The sequence below is a fragment of the Vipera ursinii genome (assembly GCF_947247035.1).
Source record: "Vipera ursinii genome assembly, chromosome: 13".
Taxonomy (NCBI): domain Eukaryota; kingdom Metazoa; phylum Chordata; class Lepidosauria; order Squamata; family Viperidae; genus Vipera; species Vipera ursinii.
This window is the reverse complement of record NC_139526.1, coordinates 19,333,726-19,352,487: the sequence shown is the minus strand read 5'-3', so window position 1 is coordinate 19,352,487 and position 18,762 is coordinate 19,333,726. Positions and strand designations below refer to the sequence as shown.

The window sequence follows — 18,762 nt, the reverse complement described above, 5'->3', positions numbered from 1 at the left end:
ATTTACCTAAAACGGCACCATCGTGATTTAATTTTCTTATTTTCCTTCAAAATGTGGCTTCTTCCATAATCCAGCCACATTCTGTTCCCCCGCCCTTTGCAACGTCATGCTCGAGTTGAAAACCAAGTGGCATTTTGTTCCGTCTTCTGGGTTGTGCTCAAGGAGTTGCCTCTTAGCTGCGCTTCCGGTTTTCCTTCCTTGAGTTTCTCTGCTGTTATTCAAGAGGAGGTAGAAGATTATGGGTTGGTTGGTATCCCGGGGGAGGGGGGGGAGACAGATGCAAGGCTAGGTGGTTGGACTCTGTTCTCTGTTAATGAGAAAGCAAATTGGGTTCCAATTAATGCCTCCAGATCCTTCTAGGATCCAGATGTAGCAAATTGTGCAAAGACCTTTCCTTGCTTTTGAGAATATTTCTAAGCCAGAGGCCTTCCGTTGCAAACGGGTCCTTCCTCCTGCGTCCGGCCACCTAAGCCTAGAGATTCTTCCATTCCGTGTGTCCCCCAGAGGGCTGGTGCAAGGAAGAGGGGGGGAAAGGAGGCACAAGCGAGGTGGGTGGAGAGGCTTTGCCAGGGCTGCTAAATGTCATCTGGCGTCCAAAGGCCTGGCCGTTTGGACAATGCAAATCTCTGGCCGCTGCGTGTGCCAGTGGCCAAGTACGCAGAGGAGTACTGCTGGTGGGCATGTTCAGAGAAGAATGAGCGCCTGTTCTGAGGGAAAGAGTCCAGCTCTTCCGTCCAACCTAAGCAAGAGGGTTTGCTTGGGCTTTTGAAAAGCCTAAAGGCTGTGGGGTTGGGAAAGCCTCAGTTATGGGCTGCAGTCTGGAGGGAGCACATTTTGCCCAGGATGTTCTGAGATCCCTCCCTTGGCTGTTCCAATCTGCCTTTTTCCCACCTTCCGCTTCCGTTCTTCCGCCCTCCTCTCCCCTCAAAATGCACAGCCGGAAGTTAACCCTCGGATTGTGATGCATGTTTTCTGCCCTGTTCAGGGAGCCAGCTGGCAGAATAGCCGTGCGATTTCCCCCTGGCACGGCTTGTTGGCCACACCAGCTGGAAGTGGTGTGATGGACCTTGCACAGATTTGGGGAAGGGAAGTCGCGCCCTACAAGTCCCTTGGGGACCTTGAATAAAGCGATCCTTGGAGATTCACGAGGCAGGTGACAGGGGGCTAAACGATAGAATTGTCCCACTGACAAGGACATCTTTAAAGAGGAGGAAATGAATTCCTGGGTGATGGTTAATCGTGTGGGCTTTTTGTTATTTTTAATATCTCAAGAGCTACAGTGGCTCAAGAGAATTTTCTTGGAGGGAAAAGATTTTCAACGTGTCTGTCAGAAAGCAAATGCCCCTCAACACAAAAGGACTAACTTTTGAGTGTACGCCCTTTCTGTTAGTTTCATTCACAACCTCCTCCAAGGACGGTTTCCCTTTTAGCATCTGAATTGCAGGCTAACTCTACCGACTGCTGAGAGTTCGATCCTGACCGGCTCAAGGTTGACTCAGCTGTCCATCCGTCCAAGGCCAGAAAAAGGAGGTTCCGGATTGTTGGGGCCAATAATGCTGACTCTACAACTTAGAGAGACTTAGGGACTCTGCTGCGTAGAGAGTGCTGTAAAGTACTACGAAGCAGTCTATAAGCCTATTGCTATTGTTATTCTCTTGGGGGACGTTGATGCCACCCTTTGCTGGGCCCAGGATCCCTGCAGATGCTCTTGGGTGACAAGGACAGGGGTCTTCCCCAGGAAGCAGCAGGCCACCTCACCTGGTCTCCAGACGCTCCGTAGAACAGGATCCCAGGGCAGGGAAGGTGGGAAAGTTGAAAAAAACGTTTTTGGGAAGGAGGCGATAGGACAACAATCTCTCTACTGTTGTTGAGAAAATTGTCTCTGTGTGAACTGCAGCGCGTTGAGCTCTCAGCTGGAGGACATTCTTATCACAGCGTTACGTCCAATGCGGCCAGGGGGTTTGGAGGTGGGAAAGTACCCCTTCCCTGGCCAGGGAGGTTTTTTCTAGGAGCCAGGGGTGCATCTCTGCTTTTATTATATTCTCCAAAGGCTTAGGCATTGCCCCATACTTTGACGCTGTTTCATTACTTTTTGTTGTCCCTTGTCGAATGGGACAGTGCCTGGTCTTTAATCTTGGATTCTGGGGTTTCATTAAGCACTTTAATTGTGGTCTCGGCTGCTTCGCTACTTTCATCTGTGCAATGAAATGGGGAGCCCAAACACTTACCTAAATAAGCATTTACCTTTTGTTTACCATGCCGGCGTAAGAGATTGGTTGTTGTTTTTTTTAATTGAAGAAGCTGGCAACCTTAGGGAACAAACTCACAAAGGCAAAATGCTGCAAGCAGCATAGCTTTCCTTCTTAAAAGACCAAAATATTCCGGTGTGTGCTTGGTGAACGATGGCAAAAGTGACAGCTGCTGTGAAAATATGAATAATAAGAGCCTGGGAACAGCACTTAGGGAGACCAGGATGACCTTGATTTATTTTTAATGCCTCCCTCTCCAGTAACACAAGAACAGTGAGTTCACTTTTAATAAATGGGGCCCTTCCTCCCGGGGCAGGGCAGGGGGGGGGGCGACAAGATCTGGCTTGGAATGCAGAAATGGCCCCTTTTTGTTCACCCCAGAGATTTTGAAATAGCTCTGCGCTGCGTACCCCGCTTCCGGAGATGAGTAACCATTCCAGTAACTGGCAGAGATGCCCTAAAGCCGGTTTTGTTGCAGGAATCTCCTTAATGAGAAGAGAAAGTTTCACCAACTCCTTCGTGGTTTGCCCAGAAGGCAGGGTGGAGCCAGCTTTGGAAGGTGAGGCAAATTCTTTCTCCACCTCCCTAATTTTGTTCAAAAGAAGAAAATAAATAAATAAAGGGGATCACTGTAGCAGAGCAAGCATATTCAGTGGCAAGATTCTTAATGGTTAATTAAGAACTGTCTCTGTTCCCAGTTGCTTTGGTGAGAGTTTTGTGTTGATGCTTCCTGAAGTTACAAGAAACTAGAAGACTTCAAATACAAGCCAGGTCTTCTGTGTGGAGAGCTGGACATATTGGGAAGATCTTTACGTGCCCCCCTCCCCCAAATATTCAAATGGGCTTAGAAAATAACTGCTTCTCTACTGCTTCATAATGCGAGTCTGCATGATTTGTTCTACAATTGATGCAAATCGGTAGACTATTTCCAAAGGCAAAATTGTTAGCCTGTAGGCCAGGGAGTCTCCTAGGGAGAAAAAAATGGCCAGATGGTGGGATGGCTGCAGCAGGACTGCTTCTTGATCAGAAGCATAAGTGGGGGAGGGGTCTTCAGTGAGGAGGAGGAAAAAGGACCCATGGAGGCACCCCACACCTTCTTTGCAGCTGGAGGGACTGTGAGTGCCCTCCAAAAACCTGTTTCTGCCCTGGCCAAGCAGGTTTGGGCCTCTGGAAGAGAATGCGATGAGTCAGTCAAGGAATTGCGGAGTGTCAGGTTGATCTGTGTGCTTCCAAGTCAGCCAGGGAGCTCTGGAGCTTTGCTTAACCCAGTGCAATCAGCACCGTACAGGAAGAGCCACGAGACTTCTGCAATAAGTCGAAAAGCTGAAATCCGCATAAGATCTCTGAGGATCTCTTGGCCAAAGCCTTCAGCATCTCCCTGGTGAAAATAAATCGTCTTTGTTGATGGGCAGCTGCTTTGATACACCTTTCTGACTAGAGAGGAGCTTCAAAGTAGATCCCTTCCTTGGCCTGCAGGAATCCCCCCTCTAATCCCCAAGGCTTCCAAGTGTACTTGCATGAAATTCCTGCAGATCCTGACTCGGGAGGCCTATCTTAGCTCAAGCTGGCAGGTCCTGTTTGCTAACATCTCGCTGGTGAAAGCCGGGACACGCTTCCACACCCAGTAGGGATTCCCTCCTGCCGAATCTGGGATGAAAACTCTTCCCTGGGCCTCCGTTGTGCCTCACCTGCTTGCCACTGACCTAAAACCCGGAAGTGGATTCGTCCTTTTGATTAGCAGGGGAGGTAAATGGCCGTTGGTGCACTTCGTCCTGTGCCTGTTTGTCTGTTTGCTTTTAAAACTAGCATGCTGGAAAGAGAAAGCCTCAACCTCTGCTTCCCCTGCGGTTCCATTGTCTCTGTGTAAATAAAGATGCTGGATGGCTGCGGGAAGGATAAAGGCAAGTTAGAGCAGTAGGGGACAACTGGAGGGGGCTCGAGAGGGTGACGGGACCACTCTGGAACGGTCCCCTATGAACATCACTGTGAGAAGCTGGAAGAGACTTTGCAGGTCTTCTAGTCCAACCCTCTGCTCAAACAGGAAACCCTGTATCGTTTCAGACAAACAGTTGCCCAGTCTCTTCTTAAAAACCTCCGGTGATGGAGCACCCACAATTTCTGGAGGCAAGCTGTTCCAGTGATTAATTGTTCTCACTACTAAGAAATTTCTCCTTAGCTCTAAGTTAGCTTTCCTCCTTGATCAGTTTCCATCCGTTGCTTCTTGTCCTGCCTTCAGGTGCTTTGGAGGATAAGTGGAAACCCCCCCCTCCTTTGTGGCAGCCTCTCAAATATTAGAAGACTGCTATCGTGTCCCCCCTGGTCCTTCTCTTCGTTAGACTAGACATACCCAATTCCTTCACAAGACTCACAATGTGCTGCCAAGAGTCCCAAATGAGTTTTCCACCCCTGCTGAAAAATAATTCCGCAGTTGGTCGCCATCCAGATCAACTTGGGCTGCAGCCCAACCAATCAAAGATGCCAGGAGATCTTTGGTGGGTTTAAGGAGATGAAGTTCAGCACACCTGAAGACGGGAGAAGCCGACTTAAGTTTCCCAGAGAATGAATGGTTGTGTGGCCCTTCCCATCACGAGCCCAAACGTTTTTGTCTCGCCCACCACACTCCAGCTGTGTGAAAAATAAATCCTTTGCACCTCCTTCCTCTCCCCGACCCCTGGCTCAATCAGCCCCACCCAAATCTTTCATTCTTTCTTTTCTCAGATTAATCCTGTCCCGGCCCAGGCATGTCTCTGTTGGTTTTTAGTGTACTTCTGCATTGAGCATGTTCCTAGGCATGCTCCGGAATAAAGAACACGGAACCCAGAAGAGGCAAAAAGTAAAAGAAATTGAGTGAAGCTTGTAAGCCGCCCTGAGTCTTCGGAGAAGGGCGAGATATAAATGGAATTTTTAAAAAAAGTTAAGCAACAGCAGGTTGCCTACAAATCCTTCTGCACCCCACGAGAGAGAACGAAAGAGAGCAGAGACTGCACGTGCTAATATATAAATCCAATATTAGCAATAGTGACTAATTTAAATATGCCTCACTCAACACAGTTGTCTATGACAAACTACAGTCAATGCCAATTTTAAGGTTCTGGTTTTATCCCTGGAAGTCCTAATTGGGTTATTTTGTACTCCGTTCAGAGAAGGCTTCCCACTGGGTCAGCCCTATGTTTGCTAAGACAGAGCGGGGCAGCGCAGCTCTAAGCTGTGTCCATGGATTATTTCCTTGTAGAAAAAGAGTGCTCACTCCCAGCATCGCTAGGAAGATGCAGGATAAGATTTCAAAACATTGGATAGTTGCACATTTCTTTGCTGCAGGAAAAATGCAAAGCTGGTGCTCAGTTTTATTTTTAGATTTGTATCTTGCTGCAAGCAGAACAAACAGTAATTTTGTGGTTAACTCTTTTATCCTTTGATCTCCTTTATCTAATATTTTTGCTCTGCAACGCCGATGTCTAGGCAAGTTGGGGAAGTGCCTCCATCTTCTTCGGGGTGCTGCAGCGGGAAGTTGGGGCAACGGTGGGACGGTTGCTCTCACAATCGTTTTGGTACGTTGACCTGGAAGGCTGACCTGGAGCTGGCAGGGAGGGCCCCCCCCCGGCGGGCCTGGCCTTCCCGCTCCCAGAAAAGAGCCCCGTGCTGCCCTCAGATAAGCCATTATCTGCTCAACTGGCCACCTGCCTTTCTGCCCCAACAACACCCTCCCTCCCTGGGGCTGGCAAAGGAAGGAGGCAACTTGCTCCTCCCCAGTTATGCCCATCCATCATTGAAGGGTTGCCCTGCAGGCTTGATCCGCCTTGCAGATCTGGGCCGGAGGAAGCTGGACACCCGGCCTCGTCCTTCCTTTGCTGCCATTAATGGTGCTCTGGATGGCCGCCTGGAAGGGAGCCCAAAGCTCTGCATGGCTTCCCCCAGCTTGGCCTCCCGCAGGGACACGGCTGCCGTCCCGCCGACCCCCAGCAGGACTGGGTTGTGCCGGGGGCCCTCCTGGCAGGCTCTTGGGCCAGTCGAGAAGCTGGAGAGCTTCTGCTGGTGCCTGGGGGTCTTGCACGGCCACCATCCAGCCAAGTGAGAAATTTGTTACGTGACTTTTGTCCCATTTTATGACTCTTCATTTCTTGAGTGAATCACTGCAGTGGTTAAATTAGTAACACGGTTCTTTTATGTGAATGTGGCTTCCCCATTCACTTTGCTTGTCAGAAGTCGCAAAAGGGGATCACGAGTGTGAGCCAGTGGTCGAGCATCTGAATGTAAATCGGGCGACCGTGGGGAGGCTGCAGGGGTCTCAAGTGTGAAAAATGGCCGTAGGTCACTTTTTTCACTGCCGTTGTAACTTTGAGAGGTCACTAAGCCAACCATTGTCAGTCGGGGCGTCCCGTATAACAGCGCAGAAAGCCAGCATTGAGGGAGGGCTGGGCCGCCCCCCCCCGTCACACAGACGGACGTCGCAATGAGCCTCGACTCACCTGTGCAGGTCTTAAACCTCACCTGCTGCCGAGGGCCGGACAGGCCCCCTGGGCTGGGAGCGCGAAGACGGCGTTGCATCGGGCACCCTCTTCTTCTGCTGTGATTAAGAGGAGGCACTCTCAAAGGACGCAGCGTTTTGCAAATTGGTGCCTGTTGTACCAGATCCGGTTTAATGTTATTTGCCTTCCACTTGTTTTATTTTTTCTGATGACCTGGCAACATCAGAAGAAGCAGCGTTGCCGCCCGAAGCAGCTGCGGTACTTCTCGGAGCCTCCGAGGTGCCTGATGGCTCTGTTTCGGCTTGGCCTGTTCCAGGAATAACATTTCCAGAGGTGGCTCCCTCCAGCTCGGCTTGGCTGAGCTGCCTGGCTGGAGCTGTGGCTGGAGCTTGGCGGGACTGGTCACTTTCGCCGCGTCCCAGAACGTAAGAAAAGAGACCTTCGGGGTAGATAACCCAGGATCTTTGCCTGCAAACAGGCACGCTCTGGCCAAGGGCTTTGACCCTTTCAGCGAGAGGGAGGAAGTGGCGGTTTCACCCAAGGCCGACCTTAGGCCTGCTGCACAGGAGACAGCCTGGCATCCGGGACCCCATCAGGTGCCCCCTTCCCGCATCAGTCTTTGTGTCTCCGAGCCCCCCCCCCTTCTGACGTCTTGCCCAGAAGGCTGCAGGTGCTCGTCCTCCTCTGGTCTGAGAGCAAAACGGGTGTTTTGTTGTCCTGGTCGTATTTATCAAGAGGTCGTTATCTGGACAAAGCCTTTTTGGCCTTGAAAATAGCCCTCCGGGCTGCCAAAGGTGCATGAAACGAGAGGTGCCGATGCCACCTTCTTAGAGTTGATGCGTTCACTCCTTTGTGCCTGGAAGGAGCATCTTGCCAGCCTGGTTGGTGCCTCTGCTGGATGAACCTGAAGCAGAACGGGGGCGGGGGGGCGGATGCTTCCGGTGGGTCATTCTTGGCAGCAGCACTGAGGGGAGGGAGCCCGTGCGGGGCCAGTAATCCACTTGGCTTCGGGATCTCTCTCAGTTTCTTCTCATCCTTCTCTGCTTCTGCTGGTTCTCCTTGGGCCAGGCTGGATTCTCTGGTCCTGCACGTGCCTGTGATTTTTCTTCTTTCTTTTAAAAAACTGCATCTGCTTGCCCAGCCAGCCGGGGGCCTTCCTCCTCCGAGAGGCTCCAGGTCAGCGGCCGCCTTCGGCCTCCCGGGGGAAGCCACCTGAACAGGCCCAGTGCCTTCTGGCTGCTCCCTGCTGTGTCTCCACTGCTGGGGGGGTGGGTGGAGAAGGGCTGGCGGTGGAAATTCCTGCCTCGGTTGCCAAAATAACTTGGCCATCCTTTAGTGCCCTGCAGCCAGACTGGTGGGAGGGGCCCTTGTTTGCTACTCTCTCCCCCCCACAGCAAACACACACACACACACACACACACACCCCGTTTCTTATTGGTCCCATTGGCACTTTTATTGTCAAAACCTTTAGTGTCAAAAGGCGCCTGCAGGCGATGATGACCGGTGGGGAAGTCCTGGGAGTCTCTCTGTGGGAAATAATTGGAGTGTTTTTGGTTTTGCTTCAAGTGTCTCACGCATCCAATTTATTCCTTCCCTGGACCAAGATTATGTCGTTGCCTTTGGCGCTTTAGTCCCAGTCTCAGGCTGACCTCCTCTCCAACAAGAAGGAAAAGGCAGGTTCTGGTCCCCTTTTCGGGCAAACCTGCCCATACGGAGGGGGGGGGCTGCGCTTCCCGTACCGATTCCGCGTTTGGCTCTTCCCTCCCTTTAAGTCGCGATCTTGCTCGTACCGAGGCCCGGCTCGCTGGCCAGAACTGCTGGCGGCAGCCAGAACATCTGGCCTTCCTTCGGGGCGCGACCCGCCGGGCCCTTCCCGCCGCCCCCGAAGCCACGGCCGCCCTTCCCTCCCGGGAAGCGCGCGGCTTCCTCCGCCGCCCCTGCGGGCCGGGCCGGGCTGCGGGCGGCTCCCCCGGCCCGCTGCCTTTTCCCCTCCCCCGGCCGGCCCTCCCCACCCAGCCGGGCTCCTGGCACGGCCGGCCCAGGAGGCGGCAGAGCGAGCAGCCACTCCTCGCTCGCTCGCTCGCTCGCGCGCACCAGCCCCGCCGCCGCCGCCGCCGCCGCCGCCGGTGAGTGAGGCGCGGAGGGTCCCCGGCCCAGCGTGGAGGGCGGGAGGGAGGAGGGCGAGCCCCTGGCTCCTCTGCCGCGCGCCGGACTCCGCCGAAGGCCGGGCGAGAGGGGCGGGATGCTGCGGCGGCTGCTGGCGCCGGCCGGCCGGGCTGAGCCGCGGCGGTTCTGCCGCCGGAGCGCGGCTGGAGGCCGGCGGCGCCGGGCGGGACGGGGCGGGGGGCGCTCCCGGCAGGCCCGTCCCGGACCGGCGGCCGCGAGGGACCCCCGTCCGCGCCGGGGAGATGGCCGGGGCGCCTGCCGGGAGGGCGCCGGGTCTCCGGGCCGAGGACGCCGGAGTCGCCTCGTTGCGCGTCCGCCGCTTTGCGTTGCGCAGCCGAAGGCGGCCGGAGCGGGACGCCCCTCCCGGGAGATTCGGCTCCAGCCGCCCGCGAAGCCTCGTCCGGGGCTCTCTGGGCACCTCCGAGGCGTCCCGAGCCCGGCCGCGGGGCTCGTCCGCTGGCTGAACGGAAGGTGGGTAGGGAGCGGTTGCCGAAGCTCATTGGCGACGGGCATTAGGGCGGGGAGGGTCGTCGGGGAAGACCCTCTAGCCGGACCGTGCCCCGGCCCCGAGGACCCCCGCCGGGGGCTTAAGATGGGCCAGAGCTAAGTTGTCCTCCCTGTAAACTGTGGAGCTAGGCGGGCTACCTGGAAGAGCCGCTGGATTATGGCCCGGAGGACAGTGCTTGGACTGCAGACATTTCATGAATGAATGTGGGGCAAGGAAGGGCTGTAAGCTGAAGGGTTTGGCTGAAGAGGCCGTCCTGCGTCCCCATCCTGAAAAAGGGAGTTAGCGTGGGGGACCTGTAACAAGTGCCCAGGTAAGGGAGAGCCGCGGAGGTGCGTTTCGCCTTTTCCCTTCTCACCATAGCAGCTTTTTTGGCATCAGTCTATGGTTCGAGAGATTCAGAGAAAGGTCTCTGTCACACAGAATCGGTTTGGGGGACCTTTGCCAGGCAGCTGAATCTGTTCTTACTGCTTTCAAACCGCGACAAACAATTTAGCGTGTTTTGCAAACCCTGCTAGTTGTAACCTATTCAGCAAACTTAATTATGCAAAGTGTGCATAACGTGACATGTAAATTAGGATTACTGGAGAAGGAAAACTGTTCATCAGAACAATAAGACGAGTAGTAAGGATTTCCGTGTGTGTGTGTGCGCACATGCATGCATGTATATATGCATGCGTGTGAACGGTGAAGCCACCATCTGCTGCATGGCCTCTGGTTAGGAGGCTGGGACGTCTCTCCTGTTTCATCTCTTCTGGAGCAGAAGAGGCCCAGGGATCCAGCCTTGGGCAACCTCTGGTGTAACCATTTGCATCCAGGGTCACTTTCTATATTCTTGAGGGGGAGGGAAGGAAGGAAGATGCCAGGGGGTCTCTTGGCCCAAGCATTGCTTCTCCTGAACCTTGCTGGTCTCTCGGTCCCTTCTTCCTCCGTGGCCAACCAGGTACACCGTTGGGAAGCTGGACGTTTAGGGCGCCCAAGAAGATGCTCCTGCTCTGGATGACCTAAGATGAACCCAGAATCACAGTTAAGGGTCACCTGGCCAGAGCCCTTGGCCGTAAGCCAAGTGGCCTCCACTCTGCTTGCACAAATGCTGTGTCCAGATTGTTTCTGCCTGCCTTCATTCATAGTGGATGCAGTTGGAATCACTGCTGTTTGAGTAGTTTTACAAGAGACCTCTCAAAACTGTTTTGCAATATTTTTTCTTCAATTTGCATTCCTGCCTGTTTTCTGTGCATTGCTTTGATTGGTAGATCATACCTTGTCAGCTTTCCAAGAGCATCTGGCTGGCTGCTGTTGGAAGCAGCTTCTTTTCCTTTAGAACAATTTTACTTCTTTAAATAAAACTGCACAGATTGAGTGGATCAGGCCAGGGCATAAATCAATCGACTGATCAACTTAATCAGGCTGAACTAAGCCGGCCTGGATGTGGGCTTGGCATGTTGGGCAAATCAGCCCTTGTAGTCTGTCAACAATGGCTTAAGGAGATGCAGGGTGCCTCCTACACCTTTAGGTGTGTTTAAAAACGGCGTCGTAACATTTTATTACACCGAGTATCATCCATCTTTCCATGGCCCAGCGCGGACAAAACAACGAACAGCAGGTAAACGGAAGATGAAGCAGGTGGCCAGCAAGAAAACCATAAGCAGAACCAGACAGCCCTGTTTTATCACAAGTCGGCTTGCTGCACTCAGGGCGCCAGGATCCTGGCTTAAAGTTCTCCTCAGGCCACTCCCTGGTTGGGCAAACACGTTTCTCAGGCAGGGCTCCCGACTGAGGAAAAAGGCATTCTGGGACTGGCCGTCCGTCCCTCGGCTGAATTGCTCTCCAGGCAGCCCGCCCACCAGTGCTGTTCAGGAAGGCTTTGATGGGAAGCTCCTCCTTTCACGAGATGCCCTTTAGGTGTGGCCACACAAACCGGGCATTGTGAGAGGGAGAATTTTGGCCCTGTCCCCATTGCCATTTCCTTCCCTGTGCTCTGGAACCTCCCAGGTGTAGATGCTGTGCCCCTCCCCCACTCCCCAAAGTGGCATTAGGTCAGGGACAGCAAATGGCATCCTTGAGGCTGGATCTTCCTCTTCTTAGCCAAGAGCAGCGTTTCAATCCTCTGCCCTTTTTCAGAGGGGGGCATCAAATCTGCCTTTCTGCGTGGTTCAGTGGCAGTGAACCAACAGCTAATAAGGAGAATGGTTTACAATCAAGGCTCCGAGCTTCACAATACACAAAAAGCTAACAATCTCTTCCCCTGGGAAAGGGGCCCAGATCGTGCAGTCCTCAGCACATAACCCATGCTGCTTGGAGACCAGCGGGCCCAACCCGTGACCCGCATGAAGGGCAGCTGACCTTCTGAGCATCAGCTCCTTTTAAAGCAGCCCCTCCCAAATCCTCAGCTGTGGCCCCAGAGCTGCTACACCAAGGTGTAGCTCTTTTAATGTGACAGGAGCAGGGTGAGTAATTCCACTAAATAAATGTACCTAAGGAATCTTCACGTCAGTCAAAGCAGATCCTGGCTGTTTATCCTGCCTGGGTTTCCTTTCGGAAGCCAAGCAGAGCGGTTGCAAGGCCAGCTTGGAAACGGTTGCATGGCCTGTTCTAAATGAAGGTTGGGCCGTTAAGCAAAAATAGGCGCAGAGATGGCTTTTCAGGGCCAAAGAATAGTGCAGACTTAATCCTGGAACAACATTCAACAGATCCAAGGTTTCAAGATTAAACAAGGTGAGCAAATAAAGGAGCAGAGCACGCAGCCTCCAGATACTGACGGGCAGAGACAAATCTTTAAAATCTCCTTTAGGGCCAGCAGAGAGGAGCTTATTGGGGCCACCCAAGAAAAGCGCCCTCCCCAGTCTTCTTCTCTTAACTGCCCCCTCCGTCTCTGGCCAAGGAAGACCCTTCAGAGGCCCTCAGGTTGCATCCCGCCCTTCCTTTGCTTGAGGAAGGTACAGGTAGAACGGCCTCTCTGATAGAACGGCCCTCGGTTCTATAGATTCAGGTACCCTGAACTCATTAGATCCCCAGCCCCCAAACCTCAAGGTATCGGCTCCCTTCTTGCCATCCCACGGAGCCCACTATGGTTAAGTGGGTATTTATAAAAAGAGACCTGGTGGCCCAGTGGTTAGAATGCAGGATTGCAGGCTGATTCTGCACACTGCCAGGAGTTCGATCCCGACCTGCTTAAGGTTGACTCAGCCTTCCCTCTTTCTGAGGTGGGTAAAATGAGGACCCAGATGGTTGGGGGCCAATATGGTGATTCTGTAAACCACTTAGAGAGGGTGGTGAAGCACCGTACAAGTCCTAAGCGCTGTGGCTATTTGCAGAGGGAAGTACGTTGCAAACGCTCTGGTGTTTAGAGAGGGAAAGAAAGGAGAGCAGAGTGATTAGGATCAGATGAGCCACCCAGTGAAATAAGTGGGAAAAAATGGAGAGTCTGGTTTTCTTGTGATTCTGGAATTGCAGCAGTGAAGGTGCTATAGATCCAGTGAGGATCCAGTGGTCTTACTGCATCTATGAGGAAAATGAGGCAAATATCCAGCTTCCATAAATTTAGAGTTGTCCACTTGCCACCACAGAATGCTTTCATGGTATCCTGGGTTGAGGAGACGGTAAGAAAATCTTCATCCCAGCCACCACCCTTCCAGGTTCAGATTTAGCTTTTTTAACTGGCAGATCAAGATCTTCAACTCTTAGGCAAGGTCTTTTGTTTTTAAAAGAAGATCAGGCCCAACCTCTTCTCCGAAGTTGTTCTAAATCCGCGTTTTTCAAGCTTGGCAACTTTCAGACGTGTCTTTTGAGAAGGTAACCTTGATTCATGAAAATTATCGAGTAGTTATGTCAAAGTAAAAGAAGCAACAAACATTGGCTTGACTAGAGTAGCAGAAATTTTTCAAGAGGACGTATTAATGCCTTGCGTGGCATAATTCTTCTCTGTTTTCCCTTTGTGTCTAAACAGCTTTCCTTTCTTCTCATCTGAAAGAACCGCCCCCCTCCCCACGCCGAGATGCTGATTCTCCTGGCATTTATCATCCTCTTCCACATCACTTCAGCTGCACTTTTGTTCATCTCTACAATTGATAACGTGAGTTGCCTGGGTGGGATTTGATTCCAAGATTAAAGGGAAGTCCTCTGAACAAGGAAATGAAATTTTACAGATCTGAGTCTCTTCTAATCTGGAAATACACGGACGATGCCTTTAGTCTAAGGCAGTGTTGCTTAACCTCGGCCCCTTGAAAAGGTTTGGGCTTCAGCTCCCAGAATTCCCCCAAAGCTGGCTGGAGAATTCTGGGAATAGAAGTCCACACATCTTTAAGCAGCCAAGGTTGAGAAATATCGGTCTAGGAGGTGCTGCTGAGAAGGTCCCCGTGGTTTTGGTGACACACACACACACACACACACACACACACACACACACACACACACACACAAAGATTCTCACTATGGGGTAATGCCTATTCAAATGAAGAAAGCTGTTGGAAGTCTTTCTTCACACTTACTGCAAACAGGTAACTGGTGCCACTTTATACCAGTTTGCAGGTCGAATCAAACTGGCGGCGGGGGGGGGGAAACCAAATCTTTTCTTTGAAGTACCGGTTCTTCCAGGAGTCACCTCTCTCTGTCTGACTTGCCAATCCAGGGGCTGCAGATGAGTTATGGCTGAGTTTTCACCGGTCATGAATTGCCCGTAAACAAAACATGATGGATTTACTCAGGCCTGAATAGAACCCAAATACTGACCTCATCAGCTGAAACAAAACACCACCTTGGCTTGCGTGTGTGCGTGCGTGCGTGCGCACACCCACACACGGAGCTACTTCCTGACTCTTCTTAAACATATTTACAAAGCTCTCTCTCCGCCTATCCGTAGGCAATAACTGCCAGCCACAAATGCTTGTTGAAAATTCATCACCTGTGCATCACTAGGGTTATTTTTTATTCATTGTTTAAAAAAAGCTGGTTCCTGGTCTCCTGAGGGGGGGGTCCCTTTTGCCTTCTTCTCTAGGCCTGGTGGGTTGGCGATGGCTTCTTCACAGACATCTGGCACCGTTGCTTCAATGAGACCAACTGTACAGCCCTGGATCATACCCTTCCAGGTGAGTCTCACGGGGGGTGTCTCTCCTTGCTGGGGGTGGGAAGAGACAGGAACTCCATGACACCCATGGGGGCGGGTCTTCTCTGCTCCCCCAGCCCCCAAGTCTTCTAACTAAACTTTGTGGTTGCAAAATGCCAGGATATCGTGGCGTTTCACATTTTCCCAACTGCACAGAAGTGTAATGTGTCCCTGGGGCAAGATGGCTCAGCGGTTAAAGATGCTGAGCTTGTCAGCTGGCAGCCGGGGTTCAAGACCCGATTGCTGCTAATAGGGAGAGCTCCAGCTACTTGCCCCAGCAGCAACTGCCCATCTCGCAGTTTGAAAGCAGGCAAGTGCAAGTAGATAAATAGATACCACGTTGGTGGGAAGGTAACAGCGTTTGGCATATCGCCATGCTGGCCACATGAAAAATGTCTTTGGACAGTGCTGGCTCCCTCGCCCCAAAAATGGGGATGACTCCCCCCCCCCCGTGCTCTAGAATCAGACGGGACTGGACAGGAAACCTTTACCTTTATGTTGTGTTACTATGCTTGCATTTTTGATGCTGTCTCTGAGAAGTAACATTTCTGGGGGCTGGGAGGTCCAGGCTGTAGCCCTGCCTGCTCCCCCAGGGACCCCTTCCTCTGGGACCTCCCCCCATTTGAGGAGTGGGGGTGCCTTGCCAAGGCACTTGGGGAGGGGAGGGGAGGAAGGGAGGGGCCCGCAGCTGCCCGATTCTGAAAGCGCCTTGCAGTGGAAGCCGGCTGACTTTCCTGCGGAGGAAATTGAGGACGGAGAGTTGGCAGGAGGGGCCGAGCTTTTCTTATTGTCCTTCGGCGTGGAATTGGCACGAGGACGTCTCGGGCAGGATGCGGGCGGATCTGGGGGCGGAAAAGCGGCTGGAAAATGAGCTTGGGCAGGGGAGGCCCCCAGGTGCTGCTGCCATCCGGAACGAGGAGGGGGCTTGCTTTGGCTGAAGCTTGCCTTTGAAGCTTCTCCAGCGCTGGGCCTTAAGCCATCAATCTTGGCTTGCAAGCCATGGCATCTTGGGCTGCACAATATGGCAGGGGTGTCCGACCGTGACCCCTGTGGACTTCGCCAGATCTCAGAGTTGCAAAGGTTGGATGCCCCTGCTCTAGGCTTTCATGCTGGTTGGGGAATTCTGGGAATTGAAGTCCACAGGACTTAACGTGGAGCCACGTGGGGAACCAGCCTCGCGCCTTGCTGGATGTCCAGTGGGCAGTTTGCCCGAGAAGTGACCTTTTTATTCACCCCCCCAACCCCCTCCAGAATACCCGTCTATCCAGACTGTCCAAGCCACGATGATCTTGTCCACGATTCTTTGCTGCGTGGCCTTTTTCGTCTTCCTCCTTCAGCTCTTCCGTCTGAAGCAAGGCGAGCGGTTTGTCTTGACCTCCATCATCCAGCTCTTGTCCTGTGAGTAGCCCTGTTTTAAAATCCGCTTTTCTGGGACTGGACCGACATTTTTAATGGGATTGCTAAACAAGGTTTGGGGGGGGAAAGAGGAAAGGGACTCCCCCGCCCCAAGGATCCCGTTTGCTGGGCAGAGACAACATAGGAAAGGCAACTTCCCCAAAGCCTTGGGCGATCCAGAAATTGCAGGCCAGGTCGGGCACGTGGTGGTGCTTGTCTTACAACCGTTTGTTTTGTGACTACTGCTCAGTGTTACAAACACCCTGGAAAAAGAGAATTACGGCCAGTCCTTGCAGTTACGACCGCCACGTCTCCAGGGTCATGTGGGCAAAACCTGGGTGCTTGGCAACCGGCCCAGAGTTATAACCGCTGCAGCATCACGGGGGGGGGGGAGTTGGGAGGGTCACGTGATCGCCCTTTGTGACCTTCCCAGCCAGCTTCTGACAAGTAGTCAATGGGAGAAGCCAGATTTGCTTAACGACCGCCTGATTCATTAAATGACTGTAGCCAAAAAGGTCGTGAAATTGGGCACGACTCGCTTAACCACTGCCTTGCTCAGCAACAGACATTCTGGCCGTAAGCCGAGGACTACTGCCACTGTAGGCCCCCAGTTTGTGGCTGGACGTTAAGTGGGGCCGTCTCTGCCTCTCGCCCGCAGGCCTGTGCGTGATGATCGGGGCCTCCGTCTACACCGATCGGCAGGCGGAGCTGCACCGGGGCTCCAGCTACGGCCCGGCTGGGGTGGAGAGCGGCCACTTCGGCTACTCCTACGTGCTGGCCTGGGTCGCCTTCGCCTTCACCCTGCTCAGTGGCCTCATGTACCTCATCCTGAGGAAGCGCAAATAAAGCCGGGTGGGCGGCTGGCGAGGAAGAAAGACAGCCCCCCACCGCCCCTGGAATTCCAGCCCCCCCTGTGTAAATAGAAGCGTTTGTAGTAAAGTTGTGGTTGGGCCTCTCCCCTGTCCTTGGCGTGGCATTACAAGGCCGATGGGAGGACAGAAGAGACGAAAGAGGTGGGTGGACGGGCACTTCTGGCGCAGCCGAGGGTCTCGCTTTTGCCCTGCCCGGGGGGCACGAGAGCCCCTCGCCCGAGACGAGGCTGCTTCCCGAGAGCCTCAAGCGCCTCCTGAGCTCCCTCACTGGGTGCCACGTAAGTGCCGGTCTTGATCCACAGCTGAGCCTTTTCCATCTCTGGCGCAGCTCCAGAGGGCCCTTCCTGTGGCCAGGTCCTCGAGTCCAGCCTGGCGCGGAATTCCTTCCCGTTTTGTCCCTTTCCCCATTTTCTGAGGAACTTCAAACATTCCTTCTGCGTGCGTCACGGGGGGACGCAAAGCTCCCGATGTGGGAGCTCCTCTCGACCTGAGGGGGCCCTGCAATGGCTGCCCGTTGGCGCAGGGAGGCTGGACTTTGGACTGGCATTGGCACCAAAGCTTGACGGCCGTCAGACGTGGGCAGAGTTCAAGGCAGGCTGATCCAGAGCGACCGGGGGACTCCGAAGCAAGACGCTTGGGCCACGCTGTGAGGCGCCAGAGGCCAGGGAGACCCTTTAGTTGTTCTTACTGACCATCTTTGCCCAGAGGCAGACCACCTCCCTGCTGGCGTTTCTCCTAGCCGCCCCCAGTCCCCTCCCTCAGAGAAACCCTGTCGTTTTTACTCGATTGTGACAGGTTCATTCCTGAATTTTCTCGCTAGGAAATGAGCGCCACAGAACTAGTGGCTGCTTTTATGAACACGAAGAACAGGCTCGACTTGCAAGAACGACAGATCTTGTCTGCTTTCTAAACAGCCCCTGCGCCAAACCTGCAGACAGCATCTTAAGTTATTGTCTTATTAAGCGGATACTTGGAGTGAGAGAATGACTTTATCTGCACTGACATAGCATCCTCAGACGCATGGGAAGGGACGGAAGACCGTTCCCGCTAGACATCTCCTCACCCTCTTTGGCCTTTAGTGCTTTAATTTCCACCACTTCCTCCCTCTGGGATAACCCCTGGCCCATCCCCCCACTTCCCTCTTCTCTGACCGGGAGCTGACTCTTATCTTCAGGCTGCCTGGTGAACCTTTATTCAGAACGACTAACTCCTCTGGTGGTGTTATGGTTTGAATTTATATTTATGTTTTTTTAAAAATAGCACACGTACACAAAGATATTTAATGCTATTTACATTTAAATTTGACTCCTTTGCAAGAAGCAAACAGGAAGCCTTCCTATAACCAGGCAATCCTGCCTTAGAAATGCAGAACAGCCCTTTTCAACCAAATGCAGTTGCAGCTCTACCTGAAGTGGGGCAAACCTCTTTGAGGTACCAGAGTTCTTCAAGATTTCCAGCAATCGAGCATTTGGGGTTTCTCAGAGGACAAATTTGTAGCTCAGTTCTACCAACGGTGCCTCCGTCATTTTGTATTTTATATGCCTATCAAATTGTATATGGAAATAAAACATTACAACCGGTATTAGGCTGGCATTTCATTCTGTCGTGGCTGCGGTGCAGACCCTGTTGTGTACCGGATGGTTTATGCACAGACGGGAGGCGGCATTTGCTTCCCTAGAAAGCTTTTAAGGTTTCTAGTCCCCGTCACAGCCGGGAGGAGGGCTTGGAAAGTGACCTATTGAGACCCTAACCTGAAGAGCCTGGGGGCCCCCAGGCTTCCCAGAAAAGGCGGAAGCGCAGCCCCTCCCCCTTCCGGGCAGCCAAACGGCCCCAGCAGGGGGACCCTCGCTTAGAGAGGTGGGCTGCTCAAGGGCTTCCTCTTCAGGGCGGCTCGAGAACAAGCAGAAAGTTGTTCCTTGGTGAACAGTATTTCTGCACCGTAATCAGGTTTCTTTTTTACAAGCAAGGAGTAAGTCTGCACAGGCTAGTTACTGCTAAGTGCCCTCCA

The 18,762-nt window shown here is 53.0% G+C and overlaps 1 protein-coding gene across 2 annotated transcripts; it reads left to right on the top strand.

Moving 5' to 3' along the window:
• Nucleotides 1–9,842: 9,842 nt before the first annotated feature.
• Nucleotides 9,843–18,334, top strand: EMP2 (epithelial membrane protein 2). 2 transcript variants are annotated; one of them, XM_083372954.1, is made up of 5 exons: nucleotides 9,843–12,101; nucleotides 13,333–13,458; nucleotides 14,380–14,470; nucleotides 15,739–15,885; nucleotides 16,541–18,334. In XM_083372954.1, the coding sequence occupies exons 2-5, from the start codon at nucleotides 13,381–13,383 to the stop codon at nucleotides 16,726–16,728; spliced, it is 504 nt and encodes a 167-aa protein (XP_083229080.1). In that variant the 5' UTR covers nucleotides 9,843–12,101; nucleotides 13,333–13,380; the 3' UTR covers nucleotides 16,729–18,334. The 2 variants fall into 2 exon arrangements, with proteins under 2 accessions (XP_083229080.1, XP_083229079.1); XM_083372953.1 differs by having other exon boundaries at nucleotides 9,843–13,178.
• The last annotated feature ends 428 nt before the right edge of the window (nucleotides 18,335–18,762 follow it).